Raw genomic sequence first — 24,586 nt, 5'->3', positions numbered from 1 at the left:
CCAGACAAATCTACGGAGAAACCAAGAAACTACATATGATACATATTATGGTTAACCACCACGTGCAGTAAAAATCCCATAAGGACAAAGGCCATGTTCAATACAACTTATTTTACAGGTGAAATAATTGACTTCTACTTTCAAGTACTTGAGCTAAGGGCATTAAGCATTCACACCAGCACTTCTATCTCGGGAATGTTGAGATATTTTACCATTAAAGAGCAAAAGATATGCTTTATCCCCACGGCTAATTGCAAAAAAATTTGCAATAGTGCGAGGGTGCTATCTTACGTGTACTATAGCAAATTGTAAAACTTAAATTTTATATTTTATTAATTTTTTCTCTCTTTTTTCGAATCACTTTTTTCTCTCTCAATCACTTTTGGGTTATATTTTATTGAGTAGACATATTATTTTAATGTATTATATAGAAAAATAAAAGTTGAGATATTATGTGTATTATAAATAATAAAGTAACTTTTAAAAATGGAATTTTTTGTAAAAACCGGATGCGAATGCTCTTGGAGCTTGTAAATGGTATACGTTAGATGATTTTAGCATCAAAACCATAAAAGTGTGTAAAAGTGTGCATTATTCGGTATTATAATTGAAAAAAAAAATTACAATTGTACTATAGTAACATCTTATTTATATGATGCTACTGTAGCACAATGGTATTCTTAAAAATTATTTTTTAATTGTCTCTCTCCTATTTTTTATTAATAATTCTAACAAAATTTCTCTCTCCTACTTTTTGGGTTATATATTTTATTATGTAGATATATTATTTTAATGCGTTATATAGTAAAATAAAAATTGGGATGTTAGATGTGCTATAAAATAGTATGGTATAATTGATAAAGTAAGTTTTGAGATGGTAAAATAAATTTTTTTTGAAGAGACCAGATGAGAATGCTCTAGAATTCTAGAAGGGAGTGAGCTCAAGGAATTTATTAAGCTATGCTATCATGACCAAAATGGCCAAATACCACTATTTGGCAAAATATATAGAAATCTAACACTATTTTGTGTGTGTGTATATATATATATATATATATTTACCACTCTTTTGGTATTCAAGTTTGTGAAACTCGAGTTTGTCGTGTAACTCGAGTTCTTCGAAAAAATAGTCGTCAAATTAGTCGTGCTATATTTTATGGAACTTGAGTTCCTGAAACTCGAGTTACATAAAATATTGGTGCTATTTTTCATAATACTCGAGTTTGCCGTGTAACTCGAGTCTTAAAAAAATGGTAGATCTCTAATTATTTCGCAATCAATGATAGAACTCTACATATTTCACCAAATAATGGTACTTGGCCATTTAGGCCATGCTATCATAATAATAATTTCACTTATAAGAAGCTACAATAGCTGTCCAAGCTCAGTAGCATTGTCCGAATTTCCCAATGAGAACTTGTGTTCAAATCCCCTCTCTGCTTGTAGTAATTTGAAAAAAAAAAAAAAGCACTCCAAGCAGTAAATGTTGATCACTGATGTATAACTGTTGACTCAGCAAATCTTTCTTACATTCAAGTATATGTATCTTTCCTGAAAAAAAAGATTCATCCTACCCTTATACAAGATGAGCTTCTAATTAAAGTACCTGAAATTCAGCTAACTTGTGATTTACACATACTTTAAAAATGTAATTTGTCCATAACGCAGTACCTTACTGCTCTCCACCTTAGTACTCATTAAAATGGATGGCACCAACTTTCCACACAATGAATGTCGTAGCAAACATCACTGTACTTATTAAAACAAATGAGACGACAATAGCAAGCAGCTCAACACCTCCTGGAAACTGAAAAGTTAAGCCCTGCTTTGGCATTCCTCGCTTGCTGTCGTCAAATAAGTTTGTAGGGGCCTCTGGAAGCCCGGATCTTTTCTTCCCACGATCACTTTCTCTTAGAGCGTCCAATACTTTGCTGCCCATTTCTGACTTAGTAGCCTTTGATTCTGAGTAACGGTTGAGAACCCGGGCAGCCCTTAGTCTCTCTTTTGCTGTTAGTGGCGACCTTTTCAGCGTGGATTGAAGGTTTGGAGATGATGATGGTGTCTTTGGCTTCAAATCTGAAGAAACTGTTGATCCATTAGAGGCTTCAGAGGCTTGAGACCCAGAGTCATTATTACTACTATCTTGCAACTGACTATTTTCTGCATTGCCAGAACCCTCATCACTGGTTTTTGTGGTAAGACTATCACTATTGGCAACTGAAAAACAAAGGCTCAATCTTTTTTCCTTCAGAAGACTACTGGACCCCAACTTTCCTGAGAAGGATGCAAATTTGGAGGCTTTTGATACTGAAGCTCCAACAGAAGATCTTGACACATTTTGGTAATTGGCTTGCAGCTGCTAATGGAGAAAAAAACAACCAAGGAAATAGCAGTCACCCAGATATATCTAGATCACATTAAATTATAAAATCATAAATGTGAATATTATGAAACTCAGTTCCCAAATGATAATAAATAATGCATCAAATAGTTTCTGATTTTTTTACTCCTAATACCTTTTTTTCCTGCTTACAACAAGGGTGAGAGGATTTGAATCCAAATTCTCCTCTATGGGATAACCGGGTAATGTTACTGAGCTACAACGCTCTTACAATTCTGTTACTAATACCTACTACCGCATTTAGGTGTATCTTATTATAATGATGAAATAGGAAATAAAAGGCATTTATATCAAGAATTCTCTCTGATCAAGTCTAATTGAAGTTTCAACAATGTTGATGAAAAAAGGAAATAGAAGCCTTAACCTGAAAGAAGACCTGAAAAGTTACATACAAAATACCGCCATAGATGGCATTTTATAGGAAGAGGCATAATTGTGGTATCAAAAGGAAAAAGAAAGGCACATATCATCAAAAAAAATGAAGAACATTAAAACAAAGATTAAGACTAGCAGTTCATAATCAATCTAGTTGTTAAAAGATACTACAATCTAACCGAGATAATCTTAATAACTGATATTGATTTTATACATCGCTTTGGAGTTGAAATGCATTCATCATGGAAGGTTTTTCAATGCATTTTGGTTTGAGTTGAACCAATTTAAGGACTGCTAGTATCTGAGCAACAAAGAATAAAAAAAATTTGGATTGATTGTATATATAGCATTTTAATAGGCAAAGAGCTACATGTTATATTGAGAAACCACGGATGCAACAATTTTTGGCTGAATTTTGGCTAATCACAATGTTCAAGCAGCACCTTATTGCAGGCCAAGAAGTGAATCACAGATTTTTTTTTAAGGCACCCTTTATAAAGAAATTACAAGTATTAAGTTGACAATTCCACCTATCTTTGAAAGCATTTCAAAGATAGGTCAAAAAAAAAAAAAAAAAGCATTTCTTTTTCATTCCAAAGGATATTGCTTGAAAGCTCATTTTCCAGGAAAATGGAACTTCATCTGTGGACTATTGTGCCTATGATTTCTTATACCCCAGATCCAATTTCCATATTTTAACAGATACATTGAACATATTTACAGTAAGTGTTTAATATTTCATCTGGTAACACCCAGAATCACATTCAATGCCATTTTCCCTATGAGGGTAAATAACAGACACTCATTTTGATTATCATACATAATTTTTGGAGCAAGATATTGTGCAGGACATACGAGGATGCCCAACCATTGCATTTGACACAAATCATGCTACAAATATTTAAACTTCGGGTTAACTTTTAGGTACAATTTTTTAGGTGTCACACCTTAGATTTTCGAATTAAATTAAAACACATGGCTGCATAGAATTTAAGTGTCCTAAGGAAAGATAACATTGCGCATGCTACATTGGTCAATACAATCATGAATCATGTGTTTGAATTTAATACATGAACCTAAGGTACAATACCTAAGAAACTATACCTAAATTTTACCCTTAAACTTCATACAAGAAGTGCTACAGCCCACCGAACGTTATCAACAACCTCAACCATCCCTTCAAAGTTTATTAAAAGCTTGACTCTAAACCCTATTTCTTTCTTCACTAAAAAAGAAAGTGGAAGAGACTTTACCCTTCTATAATTTAAGAGTCATAATCTAAGGAATCAGTTAAGTCTGGAATCAATATATAGCTACTTGAAACTTTCCAACATGTTTTTTTCTGGAACCACTAGTAATATCTTTAATGATCACAATGAGTCCTCAAACTAAAGTGTAATAAAGCTAAATCCCAACCATTTGAGGCTGGCTACAAATAAAAAGCCTTCTAACCTTATCTTTTTTTCTTTTCCTTTTTTTGTTTCTTTTCTTTGAGCTATTCTACCGTTCAACTCCCACTATAATTCACAACTAATATAAGTTAAACACCCAGTTGAAAAGTTTAAAAAAGATAATGAAATTTAACGAGACTAAAGTCACTGAACTCAACTAATTAAGACATGCATAGAAAGAAGAACAATTTTTTGCAGCTTGAGTTAGAAGAGAGAAATAGGGAGCATAGATTTACCGTTGAGTTGAAACCCACGACTGAATTCAGAGAGATAGCCATATTCTTGTCGTTTAAGGCTCAACCATGAAGAGAGAGAGAGCTCTCCTTGAGTTAGAGCTGTGTTTGTGTGGATGGCTGGTAATCGAATTAAGTAGATCAGAAGTTGTCAGCACCACCTTCATTTTCAGCGCGTAATATCACGATGTCACAGTCTCACTCTGATTTTTTTTTTTTTTTTTTGTAACTTTTTTAAAGCCCAAGCTCAGGCGACTGTAAAAACAAGGATCAGACCCAAGTCAGCTAGAGGACCGGCCCAGGATAAAACAAATAGGCCAGAGACAGCCAGTCCAGCCCATTTTATCACACACATTCATATATTGTTTTGCATGAATTCTTGTTTTAAATTTTTTTTTTCTTTACTTTTTAATGATAAAATAATCATAGTTCAATTGGTCAAGGCTATTAACATTGAACTAAAGCTATGAGTTTAATAATTCACATATCAGACTGCATTTTTTTATACAACTTTCTTTAATAGACATTTTTAAAAAAAAATTGAACCAATTATATCTTTAGTTTTTTTTTTTTTAAATCTCTAAAATGTCTATTCCATAATAATTACTATTTATTATCAAGACAATATACTAATAAGTTTCTTTTTATTTTAGTTGATATTCAATCCAAGTCCCTTATAAAGACTTTAGTTCAATGTTAATATTAATGTCAAAACCTATTTGGATAGCAACTTGTTAAAACCCACAGGTTTTTGCATCGGAATTTTAACAAAAATAAGGATTATTATCAATAAATTCTTAATATTAATGTCAGAATAGAGAAAATATACTACTGGCATAAACCTAATTTTTTTTTTTAAAGGAAAGAAAAAAGAGAGTAAAATGTGGCTAATCCTACCAACCTTGCACCAATAGGTATCATCTTGTTGCAAAGAAAATATAAATGATAACTTGTTTAATTAAAAAATTAACAACAATAAACGATGACTTATATTCAAGAACATAAATAACAATGTTGCATCATAAAAACAAATGGAAGGAAAAATTTGGACTAACAGGAGAAAAAAAAAAGGGGCGCACACACACATAAGTCTTTTAAACCCACAATCCTTAGATCAAAGAAACAGGAAATTACAAACCAGAAGCCTGAAGTATTACAAGGAGGATACACTCACTTAATTGAGTGAGGAATTCTCCAAAGCTTTTCAATATGAGACTGAGTTCATGAAGAGATGACCATAGCAAGGTGTGCACAAGAGCTACAAATCTATACATCCAGGCTATTCAGCTAATTATTGTGTAATAGAGGATTTTGCACTGGGATAGCCAAATGCTGCCACAAACATAAGAAAATTCTACACTATAACATAAGAGGAGAACAGGTAATATGAAGTTGTCTACATCTAATACAAATGCATGCAGGAGCTTTATGCAATGTAAAAGATCTCAACTTAGGCCATCAGTGACAGCTCAAAAAAAGAAATGTTAGATACAGGACCTCATAGTCATAAGACTATTAGGTTGCTCACACACCAAAGTTAAATATTATTAATCTGTATGGGCATGTGACCATATACTTGCCTGTATCTTTCTTTTTTCTTTTTTCTTTTTTGTTGATAGGTATATACTTGTCTGTATATGGTAAGAGGAAGAAGGGAAAAATTGCCTGTGGAATTTTTCTTCTTTTTTTTCGTTTCTCTTGGGCGGTATGTGGTATATGCATTTGGTTTGCAAGAGAAGTACCTAACAAAAATGTTTGGTTTGCCACTACCAAGTTTTTTTTTTTTTTTTGGTTGAAAAGGAAATGTTTATAAACTAAGAAACAGGAACAGATACAATACAACGCTCATACAAAACTCCAGTAGCATCTAGATTTAACAACAGAGCAATGTCTGCTGGAGGGGAATCAAAAACAAACAAACAAAAATCAGAAGAAAGCAGCGCTCCCCTCCTAGCTAGTGCATCCGCACATTTATTCGCTTCTCTAAAGCAGTGTTTAACTTGAACTCTTGGGATTCTAGACATACCTTCCCTGCAATCTGCTACTATGTTGTTATTTCCATTTGGGTTGTGATTCGTATTTTTTATCATATCAACAACAATCATAGCATCCAACTCTATTATCACCGCGAGAAGATTCAGCTCTAAGCATAATTGGATGTCATCTCTCAACGCCCACAATTCAGCAGCAACACTAGTCGTGTATCCATTGGCTCTCGCATACCCCTTTACCCAGCCGCCCTCAGCATTCTTGATGATGCCTCCTCCACCCGCATGCCCCGGATTGCCCATTGAAGACCCATCTGAGTTGAGTTTGAACCATTGAGCCGGGGGTGGTATCCATTTCACCTTAATAGTGGTTTTCACCCTAGCAGCCTTGCCATTCACACCCAGACAAGCAAATTATGCTGCCTTGGAGATCACTCCATCTTTATTTAGCTTTGGGGGGTTATTATCTCTGAAAATGACCTCGTTTCTGTGCAGCCAAATACTCCAAACTCCAAAAGGAAAAATAACATTCCACGAAATTCCCAAGTGGGAGCAAATATGAGATTTGCAATTGCTACTCAGCCAATCCATCAGGTCTGAAACATAGAAAAATCCTATAGCAGCTAGAGGAATAAGGGAATCCCAAACTTGTCGGATCATAGGGCAATCTCACAGCATGTGAATGATTGATTCAAAACCACTATTGCAAAGGGGGCAAAGGTGAGAGACATTCATCCCTCTGTAAGCAAGAATTTCTCGAACTGGAATACTGAGGTGACAACATTGCCAGAGAAAACACCTAATTTTTGGAAGGGTGGGAATCTTCCAAACCCAATTACTAGTGTCAACTTCGAAAGTATTGCTTTCATCTTCAAGACAAACAAGCTTGTAGGCATCCTTTAAAACAAATTTCCCACTTGGGGACAAAAACCAAGAGATGCGGTCTGCACTAGAATTCAAAAAAGGCATTGGGTTAGCTTTAATCTCCTGAACAAGAGTAGGAGGAAAATCAAAGGATATGCACCCCAAATCCCATAGGCCCTGTTTGAACACATCTTTGAGCTGGAGGTGTTCTTCCTCTCTATTAAAGGGACCAGCAATGAGCTCACTCAAAGTCCCTTTAATGAGCCACTTATCGCGCAAGAAGGACGGTTTGCTCTCTTTGCCGGCAATCCATTTTGTGCCTTTTTTTAAAACAGTTTCCCCTTCCTCAATACCTTTCCAAACAGTGGAGCATCCTTTAATTCTTCCCCAACTGACCCAGTTTCCACCATGCCCCCTACGATTGATGTATTTATGAGTCAACACCCGAGCCTATAAGGAATCTTTTTCATAGTGCATTCGCCAGTTCAGCTTAGCAAGCGAGGCAATATTTTCCTCCTTGGCTGCCTGCAATCCAAGACCTCCATCCTTCTTAGGCTTTGTCACCTTCTTCCAGCTTACCATATGGATTTTCTTTTTATTTTCAGACGAACCCCATAAGAAATCTCAATTAAGCTTATCTACACACTTAATGACTTTTGGGGGGAGGACTGAACATTACATGGTGTAACTAGGAATGGCCGTGGTAACAGCTTGTGTGAGAACAAGCCTTCCAGCAAAGGAGAGCAAATGGGCTTTCCAGCCAGCTAGACGGCTTTGAATTCGCTCAATGACGAAACCATAATCATGAGGGTCCGAGGTATGCTTAACAGGAAAGCCTAAATACTTCCCTAGAGCTAGGGTAGATCGGAACCCAAGTGTGTTGCATAAGTCCTCTCGAGTTTCTCTAGAGATATTAGGGGAAAAGAAAACTCGGGATTTTTCTTCACCCACCTTCTGCCCAGAAAGCATACAAAAGGTCTCTAGGGCATATTTGATTGCAATACAGTTTTTTTAATCAGCCTTAGCAGGTTCATGACTTAGATAAATCCACGCATTAAATTATCAATCAACATTAATTCCAGAATCATGTGGATTCTATCTAACACACTGGAGGGGCATAAAGAGCAATAATAACCTCCCTGCCAAGCTCCCCCCTCCTTTTGTTTATGCAAATGACTTTAAGTATCTGATTGAATACCACTCATTGCTGAAAACTGAAAACTTATTGTTAAAAACACTGTAGTAAGATAATTTTTAAATGTGAATAGTGCCGTGTGGAACCCAGATCTACCGTATGCATAGTTGCCATGGGTCCCACTATTTAAAACGCCGAATGCCAAATGCAAGCCATTATCAGTGCTATTCAATCTAAAATCACTTAAAAATTATAATTATAATTATAATTATCACAAAAGGAAATGAAAAACAGAAGTTTTTGATATATGAACAAACTTCAAGGAAACCATCACAAAGCATGGATACAAAATGTGCGATCTAAAGATTTAAGAAACAAACCTTTGAGCAATCAAGGCATCATTGTTATACATAAGAGTATCATTCACGAACACGGGATATCATGTCTAAACTGTTAGTAGGGTAATGGGTATGACAGATGACTTTGCATACAAACATCTGAGCAAGTGGATACGTAAAAGCATATCCAATAGTGTCAAAAATATAGAAGTAAAATTGCACAAAGCTTCCCACGAGAGAGACCGAACCCAGAATTTGACCAAAAACTAAGATAATATATATGACAATGGATACAATGCAACAACAAAAAAAATTCAAATATTGACTAATATTCACAATGATGTGTATTGTAAAAGCGACTAACATACACAATCCCAGCACATTTCAACATTCAGATATCACCCTTATTGCAACTAAATACAAAATCCAAATGAATAAGGTATCACCACTAAGACAGAAATAGAGAATCAATCAAAGCACTGCTACTAAAGTACACAATCCCAGCACATTTCAACATTCAGTTATCACCTTGATTGCAACTAAAATACAAAATCCAAATGAATAAGACTAGGACTGAAAAAGAGAATCAATCAAAGCACTGCTACTAAAGTACACAATCCCAGCACATTTCAACATTCAGATATCTGAATGTTTCTCCAAAAAAAAAAAAAACATTCAGATATCACCTTGATTGCAACTAAATACAAAATCCAAATGAATAAGGAATTACCACTACCACAGAAAAAAAGAATCAATCAAAGCACGGCCATAACATATCAAACTGGTAGATGATGATCAGTATCAAGTGTTCTGTACTATAATGGGTCAATTCCTAGACCACAATAAGTAAAATACAGAAAATCCACAGCTTGCCCTCCACAGGCAGCCAAAAAAATGCCTCGCTACCAAAAGAATATTACAATACATATATCCACACCCTTATGACACAAAATAATTGACATTATTTCAACTACACCTTCACCCCCATCAGAACAACGGGAAAAAATGAGGCACCAAAACCCCACTCAATAACACAAGAAGACAAAAATGCCATAACCGCTAGGTCGTCCTTGCCCCTACACTCAACTTGCATCCTTAACTTCAGCTTGAACAATTTGCCTGCCCCCATATCAGTAGCTGCTCCCCATTGGAGGCATACCAAAAGGTGGCATAGGAGGCATCCCCATTCCACCCATAGGCGGTGGAACAAACCCTCCCATTCCTGGTGCACCTCCCATACCGGGCATTGGAGGTGCAGGCAAAGCAAGAGGCAGCAACTGTGCATACATGTTCTGCAACAGAAGACACACATCAATTAGAGCCAACATGATAATTGAACCACAAAGAAGAGAATGACAAAAGAGAAGGGGATACAGGTATGGTAGATAAAAGACCTAAATAAGAAAATATTTGGCTTAGATATTTAAAATATGGCTTAGCAATATCAACACCCAGAAATTTTAACAAATCTATATAGCACAAGCAAAAATAATAAAAATACTCTCCACAAAGCCCAGAACAACGAGCAAACTTTAAGCCAACAAAATAACAGCCCTGAAATGATTACCTGTTGTTGAATCACATCCTTCTCTTCCTTCTCTTTAATCTTAACCTCATTCAGAGCCTCAATTTTGTCCTTCACAAGTTCATCAACTTTGCCTGTGTATTCACGGATGAACTACAAAAGGAAAGGAAAGACGGTGAGAGAATTTGTAAATGAGATTCCAAAAGGGTGTCCATGTTTCTATGATTTCCAACTGCAGAACCATTGATAGTAAAAGCACAATGATTTTTTTTTTTTTTTTTTAAACCTCTTGAGCTATAGTCTATAGATTGCAGTGCTCGCCCCATCTCCCCCCCTGCCCCCTTCTTCCCAAATGGGGTATATTAATGTCCACAATACAACAATAAAACTCTTGCCAGCAGAGGTGGCACCATTGAATGATCAAAAAAGGTCAATCAACAGAAGCAGGATCTACGTTAAGAAACATAATCTATCAAAACCAAATCCAAGATCCAAGAACACTTAGCACCAAGCATGAGCTTGATGCCTCACATTTGACAAGACAGACTAGGGTCTATGCTAAGAAACATAGTCTATCAAAACCAAACCCATGATCCATGAACACTCTGTGCCGAGCATGAGCTCAATGCCTCACATTTAACAAGACAGACTTAGCACCTAAAACGCAAGCTTATTTTTGCCCCAAAAAAAAAAAAAAAGATATATTTCAAAGTACAAATGATATAGTAAATCACCTGCAACAGATATGGTAAAGCAAAGTCGATCATATTGTTCATCCAGGCAAGTTCAAGAGCAATGTCTGCCCGAATCAAATCATAACAAACAAAGAGGCATGATGCGAAGCATTCCTTCTTTCCCTGCAAGATCAAATTAAAACCAAAATTAAATTATAATAATAGATAAACATATATTATACAAACCCAACTTCGAAAAATAAAAAATTGCCACCATGCTTGAAAAACAAAAGCAAAAGATAGGGAGCATGGAATTGTTTTTTCCAAATCTGAGAAGTTGATTGATTGACATCCTTCACATGGAAACATCCCTCTACTGACACAACTACCATTGCAAACTAACATTACTATTGAGTGAGAAACCTTTGGTTTACAAAATTGAAAATACCTAATAATTCCATGCAATAGGCAACGTCTATGAAATTGCATACCCAAGTAAAACCTATTTAAATCTCAGTGAGTAGAGCAGTGAACATGTTCTAAGCTTAACTAGGTACCTTTTCAATGAAGTAAACTAGCAATTCCTCTGCAAGTTCACGGTCACCAGATTGTGAGGCTGTCTCCATGGCATCTTTGTAAAGGTTGTCTTTCTTTGACAATGCAATGGACTGCTTCCACCTTCCAGCTTTCTTGTAGATATAAGCAGCAACACGTCTCATTTCAAGAAGCTCATGTTTCTCAATCTGCTCAAACACAAATCAATGAGGCCTGTGCAATTGGACTTGTTCACAGAGAACCACAAAGTAAAATAATTGCATCTAACCTTCTGTGCAAGACCAATTTGATCGAAGTTATCATGCAGATCAATTGATTCACGCAATCTATCATAGTCTTCCTCCTCAACATATATTCCATTCAACGCCTCATTCACAGCAGCCACATTGTTACTCTGAACTGCAACCATATATGGCTTCACAAGATGCAGGTGACCAGCCTGATGTCAAATGATAAGAAAAAACTCCAGAGTTAGAGCCATGCAAAGAAAGTCATAATCATAGATTCCAATAAGATCATAAACCCTCATAAACCCGCAGAAGTAATACCTTCCGCATAATGTCAACAACACGTGTATGGTCCACACGAAGTGCAAGCACATTGAGAAGGTCATTAATAAGATCTGGATGTTCTTGCAAATAGAAGTGCACAGCCTTGTAATACAGCTCCACATTAGCAACTTTAACTGCTACATCTTTAAACTGCATGTGATCCCATGCCTCAGGGGAATGGTTCATTATAGTAGTTGCAGCATTGTCAAATTCATCATATTGGATATACAGATAGGTGAGTTCCTTCCAATGCTGTTGTTCATCACAAGCTCGTATAAGCTTTGGAATATTGAGACGGGTTGAGAACAGCTTGATGTGCTCCATAAGCTTCTCAGGACGGTATCTAGCATACAGAACTCCCAACTCAGTAAAGATGCCCATATGTGCACGTTCCAGACCTAAACCGCTCTCCATAAGAGAGATTAGCTCATTGAAGCATCCTCTATTCTGGTAATATTCACTGACCTCTTCCAAGTCATCCACCTATAAGATTCATAACACAGACCAACATCAAGTAAAGGTTAAACAAATGTATGAATTATCAGGATAGAAGAGTATAAAGAATGCAACATTTCACCTGTATAATAATGTTGAGCCCACATATCTGAGCTAAGCGGAACTCCTCCGCATCAACACAAGCAAAGCAGACTTCCTTCCATGTTTTTGAACTGTTAGCTTTCCTTGCTGCATCCACAGCACCTTGGAACTGTCTTAGTTTCACAAGTGTGATAGCCAACTTGGCCCAATTAGATATAAAGGCAAATATTATCTTTGCAGCCTCATATAAGGCTTCATCATATAAGCGATCACCAACATTTTGGAGATTAGCCACATTTGGCATGAGAATAAACTCTTCAATGTCACTCAGCCTATCTATTTTTGCATATGCATAGATGAGCTCACTGTCAACCTTGGGCTCTTTCACCTTCTGCCTAACCATCAGAAGGTACCTCACCAAGTCATGGTAAACATCAGCATCCTCAGAAGCACGAATAACATCCAAAAATTGAGTTGCGTCATCTGCACGAATAAATGACTCAATGGCATCGCTCACCAGGCCCTCCCTGAGTTGAGCCTTGCCCACTTGGCTCCAAACTGCATCTTCTTCAACACGGAATGCAAACTCCACAGCCCGTTCAATGCTTCGGATATTATCCAATAAGACATTGACAGCCTGAACATTCAAGTTAAACTTCTTGAAAATTGCAAATGCTTCCTCATAAAGTTGGGCTTCCACGGCCACTTCCCCAACTGCAGGTCCATCAAAGTTGTCTAGTCTATTAATGTAATCCATAACTCTAGATGGATCTGCTTTAATGGCTGTCAGAATAAGCAGGTTCTGCAGATTAAAGTTCCCACTGAATGCAGAGTTCTGCAGCACAATCTTTTCAAGGAGCTCAATTAATTCGTGAGGTAGATCAGCAGTCATGAAAGCCTTAACAGCAGCAGAAACTTGTTCTGGGCTCTTGCTTTCAGGCAAAGCAGTAGACACAACTTGATCAATAAGCTGTCTTCTATAGACATTTTCAGGGTTAAGAACTTTCTCCCAAAGATCACCATCCATCCTTTCTACCACATATCTGAAATCAAAGTATGAGTTAATAAACTGCCAAGCACCACAATACAATGTAGATAATCAAACAAAAATACTGAACAAATCACAAACCTTGCTTGCAGTTTGAACAAAGAATTTTTATTTGTGACATTGATGAGCTCATCATCACATTGTCCTCGCCGGTAAGCCACAACTGCCAGGGTAGGATCTCGTTTCTCGCAATATTTACCCACAACACGGGAATCATAATAGGGGTTCGTGGTGAGGAAGTGCTCTGGATTGTTGTTGCTATCAATGATGATTTTACCCAAAGCATTATGAACATGTACATCTTGGCTTCCCTCACTCACAAGATGCTCCAAGAACTGAGTGAGTAAACGAAGTCGGTTCCTAATTACCACAGAGAAAACATGAGAAAAAATATCAAGAATTGAGAAAAAGAACCATGAAGCGATGAAATAGAGTTGGGACACTACCTCTTCTCACATTCCTCCACAAGGGGCTCCACTGGAAGCAAAGAACGGACAGAAAGAATCAAGCCTTTGATAAAATCTTCAGGACACTCATCATCTAGCAGCTGCCCCACAACTAAAGGAGCATTCCCTGGGTTCACCTATTAAAAGAGAGACATAAAGTATCAAGTAAAAGAAACAAGTAAAATTCACATAACAGGAAAGGCATTTGCAAAAGCTCAGGGTGCCACAAGTAACATTTAAAACCTCATACCTTTTGAACATAACCTTCAATGTAACGAAGCATGTTATTTGAGTACAGATAGTGTGTGAGATCGGGAACAAACCCAAAACGGTCACAAACATTAATTAGTGGGCGTGCATCTGGAAGCTTAGCTTCCATTAAAAAGTTCTTTGTTTTCTCCGGGTCATAGAAATTTGACTCTCTGGTCACACGCTCAACCTCTTTGATTTGTCCAGTTTTAGCAGCTGCCTCAATGTACTTAAAGTGAATGTCAGGGTCCTCACTGTCTCATATGAGAAAATGAGTTAGCAAAAAACAAAATGGACATACCAATAACTCACTAAAGTTTAAGTTTTTCTTTATTGAACAGATTACCTGGAGCTCAAAAATGACCCAAGGAAAAAGTACAGTCCTTCATATGACTTAAATTGCTCAAAAAGCTTTATGCATGAATCAATACCCAACTGTTCACAATATTCCTTGGCAGCCTGCATAGATGCATATAAGTAAGCTTCAGTTAAATACTAATTAAGATACTCCATAACATAACACAAGACAATGACATTCACCTGCACAATTATCTGAAGATTGCCTCTTAGGTTGACCAATAAAAGGTCCTTCATACACTCCAAAGCCCATTCTCGTGACAGAGTGCCGAAAAACTCTACAAGTGACTGTGATGAACCACAAAATCAGTATCAAATTTAACAGCTATCATGTACTGAAAGATATAAGCATTGAAGTACATAAACCTGTGGCTCAATTGCATGTGTATTCACAATGACACGTTTAATATCGGGCAACTCTGTGTAATGCTGCATCAAAAGTGAAATGTTTTAACACAAGAACATTTAACTAAATGCAAGAAAAAAATTAATGAATACAAAAGAACTGCAAGAAGACATTACTTGCAGAGCACGAATATAAAGACCAGCTTTTTCACAAAGTTGGCCAATTCGAGGACGGTCATAGTGGCTGAACATTCCATTGGCTAATATAGCATCAGCTACATTTGGAAAAGTTACCAGATTGATTTCCAGGACCTATATATAAGAAAGAGTTACAGAGCTCAAAATGGGTACAATTATACAAACCAAAATCACATCAACTTAATAAAGAAAGTGAGAGTTAAGGAAAAACCTTTGTTTGAAGGAAACCATGTTCAGGAAGATTTGGCTTCAAAACATCTAATAGGAAGGCCGTCGCCTCACGAATCAAGTTCCTCTGAAAAAGACAGAATAAAAAGCAAAAAACTATTAACTATAATCACTTAAACCTTCTGCAAAATTTGCGACAATGAGAATTAATTTATGCTTTATGAAGCATGTTGACAAGAAGCAATAACAATGGAAAAGCACAAATCATTGTCGTTATTAAAAATCAATATAACAACTTAAGCACCACAAGAATCAACAAACCTGAAGAAAGAGATCTGTTATGGTATTGTAATCAACTGGACAACCTCCCTCCATTTGAGACATCATTAATGCAAAATTGACAGCTCCCTACATTCGAAAAATAAGTATTAGCTCTATAGTTTCAAAAAGAAGAAGTCTATCCTAGACTACAGCAATGTTGATTAATATATGGTTTCAAAACAATGGTACACCAAAACAGACAGTTATCAAGAAAAAGGACATTGGCAACATATGAAAAGATTTGACCTTCAAGTACTAAAAGTTACAAAACAAACAGGCATGCAAGGAATACTATGCAATACCTGAGGATCTGAACGAAGAATGGTTTGCAGAAGAAATAGATAGTCTGGAGTGTACCCAACCTAAATCAACAAAGAAATAATGATATGCTCAGGCTGCAGAATAACTTGACAAAATATCAGAAAAATATAGTAGTAACAATAATCACAATAATAACAATAGTAATAATAAGCATCCCTTCACCTGCTTTGAATAGATCAGAATTTTGTCAAACTCCCTCCGCTCAGCAAAAGCAGCAACGACTTTCGGAGTTGCTCTGGCTTTAATATATATTTTCAATGCTAGATCATTATCCACAGTCTACAATAAAACGTAATTACCAATAAGAACACAACAGGAAAAATAATTACAGATCCAGCAGCTTTGGGATTAAGTATACAAGAAACCCAATAAATTTTATTCAGGAGAAAAATATTTGATATGATTAAATCCCAAGTTGCACATCAAACCTTCACAAGATCACCTAGTTCCTCGCTGCATTCCAGCTTATCCTCCGCCAACCAATTTTCCAAAAGATTCTTTTTGTTTTGGTTCACAACTAGGCGTGATAATTCCAATGACTCAAATGCATTAAGCTTTCCTCTCGTCAATAGTGTCCCAAAATATTGCAACAGCGGTGGCGTTTGCCCAGCTTGAACGGGAACACTCTGCAACAGAGCAAAATGTTAACTTAATACGACAAGTCTATTTCAGGGAATATTCCATTCAGGCAAGGAAACAACCAAGACTTCATACAATCTCAACTCATCAAGTACATTTTACGTTAATTGGCCGATTACAGGTCCTTTACTATACCCATTCCTTAACATATATATATATATATCAAGGAATATGTGAAAAATGTTGTTTGTTTCCTCTCCAAACAAATGCAAGCCTACTATTATATGTTTTATTCAGTAACTACCAAAAATGCATAAACAAATGCCAGTAGAAGTAGGAACAAAATTCTGCAGCTACATCCAATTCCAGCAAAAAAGATGCATAAAACATAAAGGTCAAATTGGAAATGAGAGAAGAGAGGAGGGAATGATTTGGTCATGATAAATTACCGCTTGTCCCAAGATCTTAAGTTGATAGGAAAGGGTGAATCTCATTGAACCATTATCCCCCCCCCCCTTTTTTTTTTTTCATGCACATATGAACCCAAAATCCCCCACAATAAGTGGAGGCCAACAAGTGAAATTTATAATTTTTATACAGGAGGAGTGCAGGCAAGGCTTGAACTCAAGACCACCTACTTTGATACCATGATAAATTACCCCTTTTCACAATGCTTCAACTGATAATAAAGGGTTAAGTTTATCATTTAACCATTATTATAACATTTCAATACAATAAACTGTTAAAAAGTGAGATCTTAATTGGCAAGAAATCAAATGAAGACAAAATGACATATGCACAACATACACTAGGATGAACAGTGTTGAAACTATGAGCATATTAGCAACAGATTAAACATGAAGATTGGAAAAGCAAAATTTTAAACCTGAAATTTTGCAACTGTGTCAGGTGTACGGAGGATTCCTTGTGGAGACTCAGCAGCAAGCTCCGCAGCTTCTTTGTATTTTGTTTGGGCAAACAGTTCTTGGAAACGTTGCACAACCTGAGATCCAAGAAAGCACATTCCCAGATTTTCAGCATTATAGAGAACACAGAAATAGAAAATGAGGACCAGTTGAACATTAAGAACATTTCATTTCATTAGAACAAAATACATGGCAAGTCCTCAAGTGCAGCATGAAACATCATTGTTTTCATCACTATGAGAGAACACGCCTAACCGCAACAGAATAACGAGATAAAAGAAGCATAACAATAAGTTGAACACATCCCATGTCCACATCCATGGTGGATACTTAAGAGGGATATACAATATTGAGGACAAGAAGATGTATAGAGTGCTTTAATAATTACAAAAACCAAACTATCAAAACATTAGCATAATAAAAAACTATAGCATATCTGCATCACTAAATTAAATACATTACCAAGTTTTGACTTTGATACTTACTTTTATCTGACAGAACCATCCTATTTAACAAAATCATTACTATATTTAGATAGAAAAAGAATCACTTACCAGCTGCTCAGCACCAGGAAGATTCCCTCTTTTGGCAAGATTGACAGCTAGCTCCAAATTGTTCAACTGTAAAAATATCCAGGTAATAATTGTAAAGCAAAAAGTCATTTTCCTATAAAACCTCGAAGAAAATGCAAGACTGAACATACCTGGCCGCTGACAAATGGCACAATCGTTTGTTCGTTGACAGTAGCCAGTAGCACCTGTCCACGCCTATTGACAGCATAAAAACCTCCCAACGATGAAGCTTCTGCTGTCAAAAATATTGGATCTGGACTAATTCTATTTCTATATACCGCAGTAGCGGTCTCCATGTCATAAACAAATAATAGTCCAAGCTTGGTGATCACATAGATCAAATTGTATTTCTGGGATATCTGCAATTAACAAATTCATGAATAAAACAAGGATGCTGCTATTTACTACAATGAATAAAAGGAGGAGCGACTTTGATACCTGCATTGCAACTGGAAAGTCATCGGCAAAATCTGGTGGGAAGAAAAGATCTGCTTGTTTCTTTGTAAAAGACGGCTTCCCTACCAACAAAAATGCAAAGTTAGATATTTATTGACCCCAGAAAATCACAGAAGCAGGAATGGTATGCTATAAGTTATAAGTTATAACCACCAACAACAAATCGTCAAATTCTTTAAACTAATTCAGCCTGCCTTGAGGGTTCCCACTTGATACCAAACCACATTAAAAATTCTCAACTTCCTACTTCCCCTATTCATAAACTCCAGGATACATCTTGACAAGCCCAAACATAGCAAAATTTTAAATTACTTAGGACCTATTTGGATTGAGGGGGGAGGGAGGGGGAGAGGAGGAGAGTAGAGTTATTGGAAAATAGGCTAATTTTAGGTCAATTCTACTCTACTCTACTCTACTCTACTCCCCCTCCCTTCCCCTCAATCCAAACGAACCATTAGTAAAAATACAACATCTCCAAAATCACAAGTCAAGAGTCCAAAGATAGAACCATGCAAATACTGGTATACAATTATATTTTCCTTCTTCTTTTTTTTTTTTAGAATCTCGCCTTTTCTCTGTAGAAATTTCAATAACTTACAACACAACACCACCCTTGCTTATGCATGTTATTATCAAAATTCCAATCCAGGCAACATTGGCCAATCCATCAGATTCTCATGATTTTAAATAAATTTAGGGGCCAAGCTACCTAATTCCATTTACCATGCCAGCAGTCACAACCAATTACTGATTAACATCAAAAGTAATTTGGTACTTTCATCCTTAACAATCTCTTCTTGATTTCATTTCAGGGATGTAAAAAAGGTAATTAGAAATAGTAAGTTCACCTGGCTGGGCACCAAGCTCAATAATATGTAACTTCGATGTAATCTGTCCAGCATTGAGGGTCTTTGTTGCAAAGGAAATAAGAACAGAAGGATAATCATTTCCTGGAACCTGTAAAAACACACGAATTCATAGAATTCTGTAAGCATGTGTGTGTGAGTATGCAATGTTGGAAAGGGACTTGGAAAGGGAAACCATGGCACCTTAAATTGGGCAAATGATGCAGCATGTGCTTCAAGCGCTTGACTGCGCTGCTGATCAATGGAGAAAAGTTGCATATTCCCTTTAACCAATTGCGGCCTCTATAAACAAAATCAGATGAGGAAATCAAAAACAGAATACCACCAAATTGTCCAAAACAATTCATCACATAAATACACATGGAGTAGCATCTGACAAATTACAACATTAAAAAATACAAAAGTAATCTGAAACTCAAATTATTTTTTATGAGTAGAATAAGGACAAGATTATGCTATATGTTAAAGCATCCAATCCAATAGTTTAAGGCTTTAAGATACTGAAACTCAAATTATTAATGGCCAGATCTAACAGATTGTACCGCAGGGGACAGGACAACTCCGTCTTTCCAAAAGTTATATATATGATCAGCTAGACATGGTAAATTAACCAAGCCCAAGGACTGCAAATCATCCAATTACATGCTAGGATGCACAGACGCGGCAAATCGGCCACTGCACCCACATCCGACGCAGTGACGCGCAAGAGATGCCGCTGCCTGAGCGTCGGTGCCGCATCCTGTTTTTTTTTTTTTTTTCCGTTTCACGTATCGCACCGACGCACGCCGACGCAGCACGGACTCGGGCCGACTCAGCGCCGACTCGGGCTGAATCGCGACGACTTGGGCCATTTCGGCCCGTATCGGGCGAAATCGCCAAAACACTGTGTTCTCTCCGATTCATGCCTAAATTAAAAATAAAATAAAAAAGGTGCAAAACGCACCATTTCAACTTAATATAACAAACCCTAACTCTTTCAGCTCTCTCTCACGAACTCTTCAGTCTCTTTCAGCTCTCTCTCACGAACTCTTCAGTCTCTTTCAGCTCTCTCTCACGAACTCTTCAGTCTTCAGTTCACTCGTCTCTGTGCTCTCTGCCTCTCGCCTCTCTGTCGCTGCTCTCCGTCTCCCCCAAACTCAAGTCTCAACTCAGCCACTCAAACCTCACCGACCCACTCACAACTCACAACATCACAGCTCAACTCACAACTCTCAAGAGTCTCAACTCAGGTATCATCAATCTTCACCAATCTTCACTTGATCTGATTTTTTTAACTGTGATGTTGTGATCTGATTTTTTTTAACTGTGATGTTGTGATGTTAATAGTTATTATTAATTTATATAGTTATTATGAATCTGTGAACTCTGATGTTAATAGTTAATAGTTATTATTAATTTTTTAGTTATTATCTACTATTACTCTTAAATTTGGTATATGTTTATATAATGTGAAAAAATATGCTTAGCAATATATTAAAAATATAAATAAAAATATTTTTAATAATTTTTTAATCGCCGCACCCCGCCGCACACGGACCCTACTTTTTCAAAAATTGCCGAGTCCCGCACCCGCACCCGAATCCCAAAACGCGCCCATGCTTCATAGATTACATGTAGGAAAACTTCTCAAGCCCAGTTTGCTTGAAGCAGCATGTGTTAGCAACTTAAGCCAGACCCTGCTCGGCCACCACAGTAACATTTTTTTTTTTTGATAGGTAAAAAAAAAAAAATGTTACATGTATACTTTGTTTTGATAGGTAGACATTGATTACATGTATACTACCATTTATATCCTCTCTTTTTTTTGGGAAAACAGGTTTTCACTTGGGTAGCATTTCTATATTTCCCTTGTGAGAAAGAATCACGCCCTCTATACATGAGATGCAATCGACTTCTTTTCTTCTTCTTTTTTTGGTTAAGTAACAATGTAACCGACTCTTTTTTTATCCATAAGTTACATGCACAGTGGATTTTGAAACCATGATCTCACCCTCCACCTCATTCTAAAAAATGAGGGAAAATGTCAGCTGGGATAGAGCTCATTCAAGAAATAATGCAACCAACTTTGTACAAGCATTAACAGAAATAGTAACACACCTCAGGTGCACCAGGAGCAATTCCAATCAAAACCAACCACTTTTCAGAAGGGTCACATCGATAGTTTATAATCTGATTGTTTGCCAAATTAGCTGTTCTATCAAACATCTTTACAGGTTCAGAATCACCTACATAACGAATTGCAGTGAAGACCATTAATAGCAAACAATGTCAACTTAACAAGAAAGCCAATAGCATAAATATGAACATATCCATGAAACAATAACCTTATAAGCTGAAAAACTATGGCAGCATGATAATGAAATAGGTTAAATAAAACCAAATTTACCTTCAATTGACCAATGATATACTGAGGTCTGTGTCACCAGGCCCAGCATCTTTGGCGTAATCCACTTCCAAAAGACAATCTATAAAGGAAGCAAGGAGACTTGGTTTAGCTAAATGATTTTGATCTCAATGGAACAAAGTGGACCATCAAAATATTTCATAAACTTTAAGGAGGATGCCTAAAAGTAAAGTCCTCACCTGCTCAGGCATCTGATAAGATTTCATTTTTGCTTTCATCTCAATGTTAAAAATTTGCAAGTGATCCTGATTAGTTCCTTGGATTTGGGCTGCAGAAGAATGTCACAGACACAGTTAATGAGAAAACAATGTAAGAACAAAGAACAACAGAAGCATGCACAAACCCAAAACATATAGATATATACTTCAAAAAAGGACACCCTTCATTTTTTTTTTTAAACCAGAAGAACATAAATCTAAGCTACATTACAGAGTATCACAATTAGCATCTCGACAGTAATATTCTTTCTTGACCCAGGAAGCGACGATACTCAGGCAGTATCAACAGTTATACAAGCAAGTAACACAGTGCATGACACCACTGGTTCAACCAGTTGCATACATAAACAAAATCGATCACACACTTATGATCATACAACATCAACATGAGCAGAAAAAAGAGACTATTCCAAATATGCATCTGCAACGCTGAATTCAAAACTACATCAACATGAGCAGAAAAAAGAGACTATTCCAAATATGCATCTGCAATGCTGAATTCAAAACTGATAACAATGTCCTACCTTTCAAAGCAAGGATTCTGGAATTTGGATTCATGAGCGCAGAGTCTGCAGTAATAGGCCTCCTCAAAGGCTGCATTGGCATACTCATATCAATAATAACAACGCTATTCTGCGGCGATGTTTCCCGAACACATATATACTTATCGGATTCCATAGTAACATGAGTGAACGTGATGAATTGTGGATTGATCCCAATACTCGGTAACTGCAATTCACATCAGAATTCAGATCACACAAGCTCATCACTCAGCCTCTAAGTATGGCAAAATTACATCCTTTGCAATAAATTATCAACAAAAATTTAGAAATAATGTTAAATTTTACAGATCTAAGTATAAACCATACATTTCCAATCCAAATAAACCTCGAAACATAATAAGCATTAAAAAGCACTGTTCAAAATAGCAAATCGAGGAGAGCATAGCACAGTATTTGACCTAGAATCGAAATTGAATGAACAGGAATTAATAAATTAATGCAATTAACGTATAAAATGCCGTTTCAGCTCAAAACAAAGTTACGATTCAAAATTTAAGCATAAAGTTGAAAGAGGAAAGCTTCGAATCGAAGTGGAGAATGAGAGAGTACTGACAGTTAGGGCCTCTTTCATGGTGATCGGAGCGTTGGCGGCCGCCATGGTGGCTGAGATCGACGGAGGCTCCGCAGATCTGTGGCTGCGATTGAATCACCAATTGAGAGTCGGAGATGGAAAGCTCGCACAGGATTCGAATCGCTGCAAGATCTGGAAGCAGCGACCAAATCCACAGACTCAGAGAGAGAGAGAGAGATCTACAGCAAGAGAGAGAGAGAGAGAGAGAGAGGGTGTGATGTGTTTGAGCTGTGATTTGGGAATTCAGAAATGAAGGGAAAGGCAAAGAGAGAAATGTGATTTGCAAACGGAATAACGAGAAGCAGAAATCGAACAGGGTCTTTATGGGAAAGTAAAAGGGGAACACTATATAGAAAAATCTCGTCGATTTGGAATAGACGTGTTAAGATGCGCTGTGCCTGTGCAGCCTGGGTGCGCAAATGTGGAAGCGGAATTTACTTTCTTTTGGTTTTTATAGCCACTGGGTCGAGTCCGGCCCAACATGACAGCTCGGACTTCGGACATGTTGTTATTGTGTCAAACTGTGGTTGGGAGAAGGGAATTGAGGTCCGGTCCAAACTGTAGAGATTCGTGTTTGGCAAAATGGAGGGTGGGAGAAAAAAAAAATTTAATAAGTAAAAATAAATAAATAAATAAGAAAACTATTACATTTACAAACATTTTTATAATACTTCGGAACAAATTTTAGATTGTAAATTATTATTGATTCTAAATTGAACTTACTCATTGAAATTACTTTTTTTATCCACCGGCAACAACCAATAACAATTTACCATTTAAGATTAGTTTGTTTCGGCAATAATGTTTTCTAAAAAATAAGTTATATTTCAAAAATTATTTTTTATAAAACTATCTAATTTTCCTATTTTGGTAGTATCCTTAAATAAGTTGAAGAATAATTTTTTAACTTCTCTTATTTAGCTTGTTGTAAGATAAAGTTGTTTTCTAAAAAAAATTAGTTGAAAACAATCTCTAAAATTAACTCATACTTATTTTGTTGACCAAAGATAGTTTCCCTTCAACTCATTTTTTCTAATACTACCAAACACTAGGGATGGCCATGGGTAGGGAATGGATCGGGTATACCCATACCCTATCCGAAAATTTTATCCATAGATACCCGAATATCAATACCCATTAGTATCCATACCCGAATCTTACCCGTATATATTATTCATGGATATCCATACCCTACCCGAAACCCGTTTAATTTTTTTTTTTTAAATCCAATAGCTTTATCACCCTCCACGTGTATTTTTTTTCCCCACTATTTGGTCTATTACCATGTGTATATAAAATATCAGAACACAAACAGAAACTTAGCTCCACCTCAGTCCTTAAAACAAAATCC

The 24,586-nt window shown here is 36.6% G+C and overlaps 2 protein-coding genes across 3 annotated transcripts; both read right to left on the bottom strand.

The window, feature by feature from the left end:
* Positions 1 to 1,475: 1,475 nt before the first annotated feature.
* LOC142641410 (uncharacterized) lies at positions 1,476 to 4,631 on the bottom strand. 2 transcript variants are annotated; one of them, XM_075815845.1, is made up of 2 exons: positions 4,464 to 4,631; positions 1,476 to 2,356 (listed from the first exon to the last, which is right to left on the bottom strand). In XM_075815845.1, the coding sequence occupies exons 1-2, from the start codon at positions 4,503 to 4,505 to the stop codon at positions 1,688 to 1,690; spliced, it is 711 nt and encodes a 236-aa protein (XP_075671960.1). In that variant the 5' UTR covers positions 4,506 to 4,631; the 3' UTR covers positions 1,476 to 1,687. The 2 variants fall into 2 exon arrangements, with proteins under 2 accessions (XP_075671960.1, XP_075671959.1); XM_075815844.1 differs by having other exon boundaries at positions 1,476 to 2,359; positions 4,464 to 4,605.
* Positions 4,632 to 9,532: 4,901 nt separating this feature from the next.
* On the bottom strand, positions 9,533 to 23,658 carry LOC142640502 (clathrin heavy chain 1). Its single transcript, XM_075814626.1, has 30 exons — positions 23,218 to 23,658; positions 22,626 to 22,830; positions 22,063 to 22,151; positions 21,866 to 21,944; positions 21,577 to 21,704; positions 19,663 to 19,761; positions 19,462 to 19,570; positions 18,596 to 18,675; positions 18,289 to 18,516; positions 18,140 to 18,205; positions 17,546 to 17,662; positions 16,509 to 16,706; positions 16,243 to 16,359; positions 16,062 to 16,121; positions 15,760 to 15,846; positions 15,482 to 15,565; positions 15,250 to 15,384; positions 15,094 to 15,156; positions 14,911 to 15,015; positions 14,717 to 14,829; positions 14,372 to 14,624; positions 14,122 to 14,258; positions 13,757 to 14,035; positions 12,668 to 13,670; positions 12,088 to 12,573; positions 11,808 to 11,978; positions 11,542 to 11,727; positions 11,045 to 11,167; positions 10,353 to 10,463; positions 9,533 to 10,077 (listed from the first exon to the last, which is right to left on the bottom strand). Exons 1-30 carry the CDS (start codon positions 23,260 to 23,262, stop codon positions 9,916 to 9,918), a joined length of 5,118 nt encoding a protein of 1,705 aa, XP_075670741.1. The 5' UTR covers positions 23,263 to 23,658; the 3' UTR covers positions 9,533 to 9,915.
* Between the last annotated feature and the right edge of the window lie 928 nt (positions 23,659 to 24,586).

The sequence above is a fragment of the Castanea sativa genome, chromosome 6 (assembly GCF_040712315.1).
Source record: "Castanea sativa cultivar Marrone di Chiusa Pesio chromosome 6, ASM4071231v1".
Lineage (NCBI taxonomy): Eukaryota > Viridiplantae > Streptophyta > Magnoliopsida > Fagales > Fagaceae > Castanea > Castanea sativa.
This window is presented reverse-complemented; position numbering and strand designations above follow the sequence as displayed.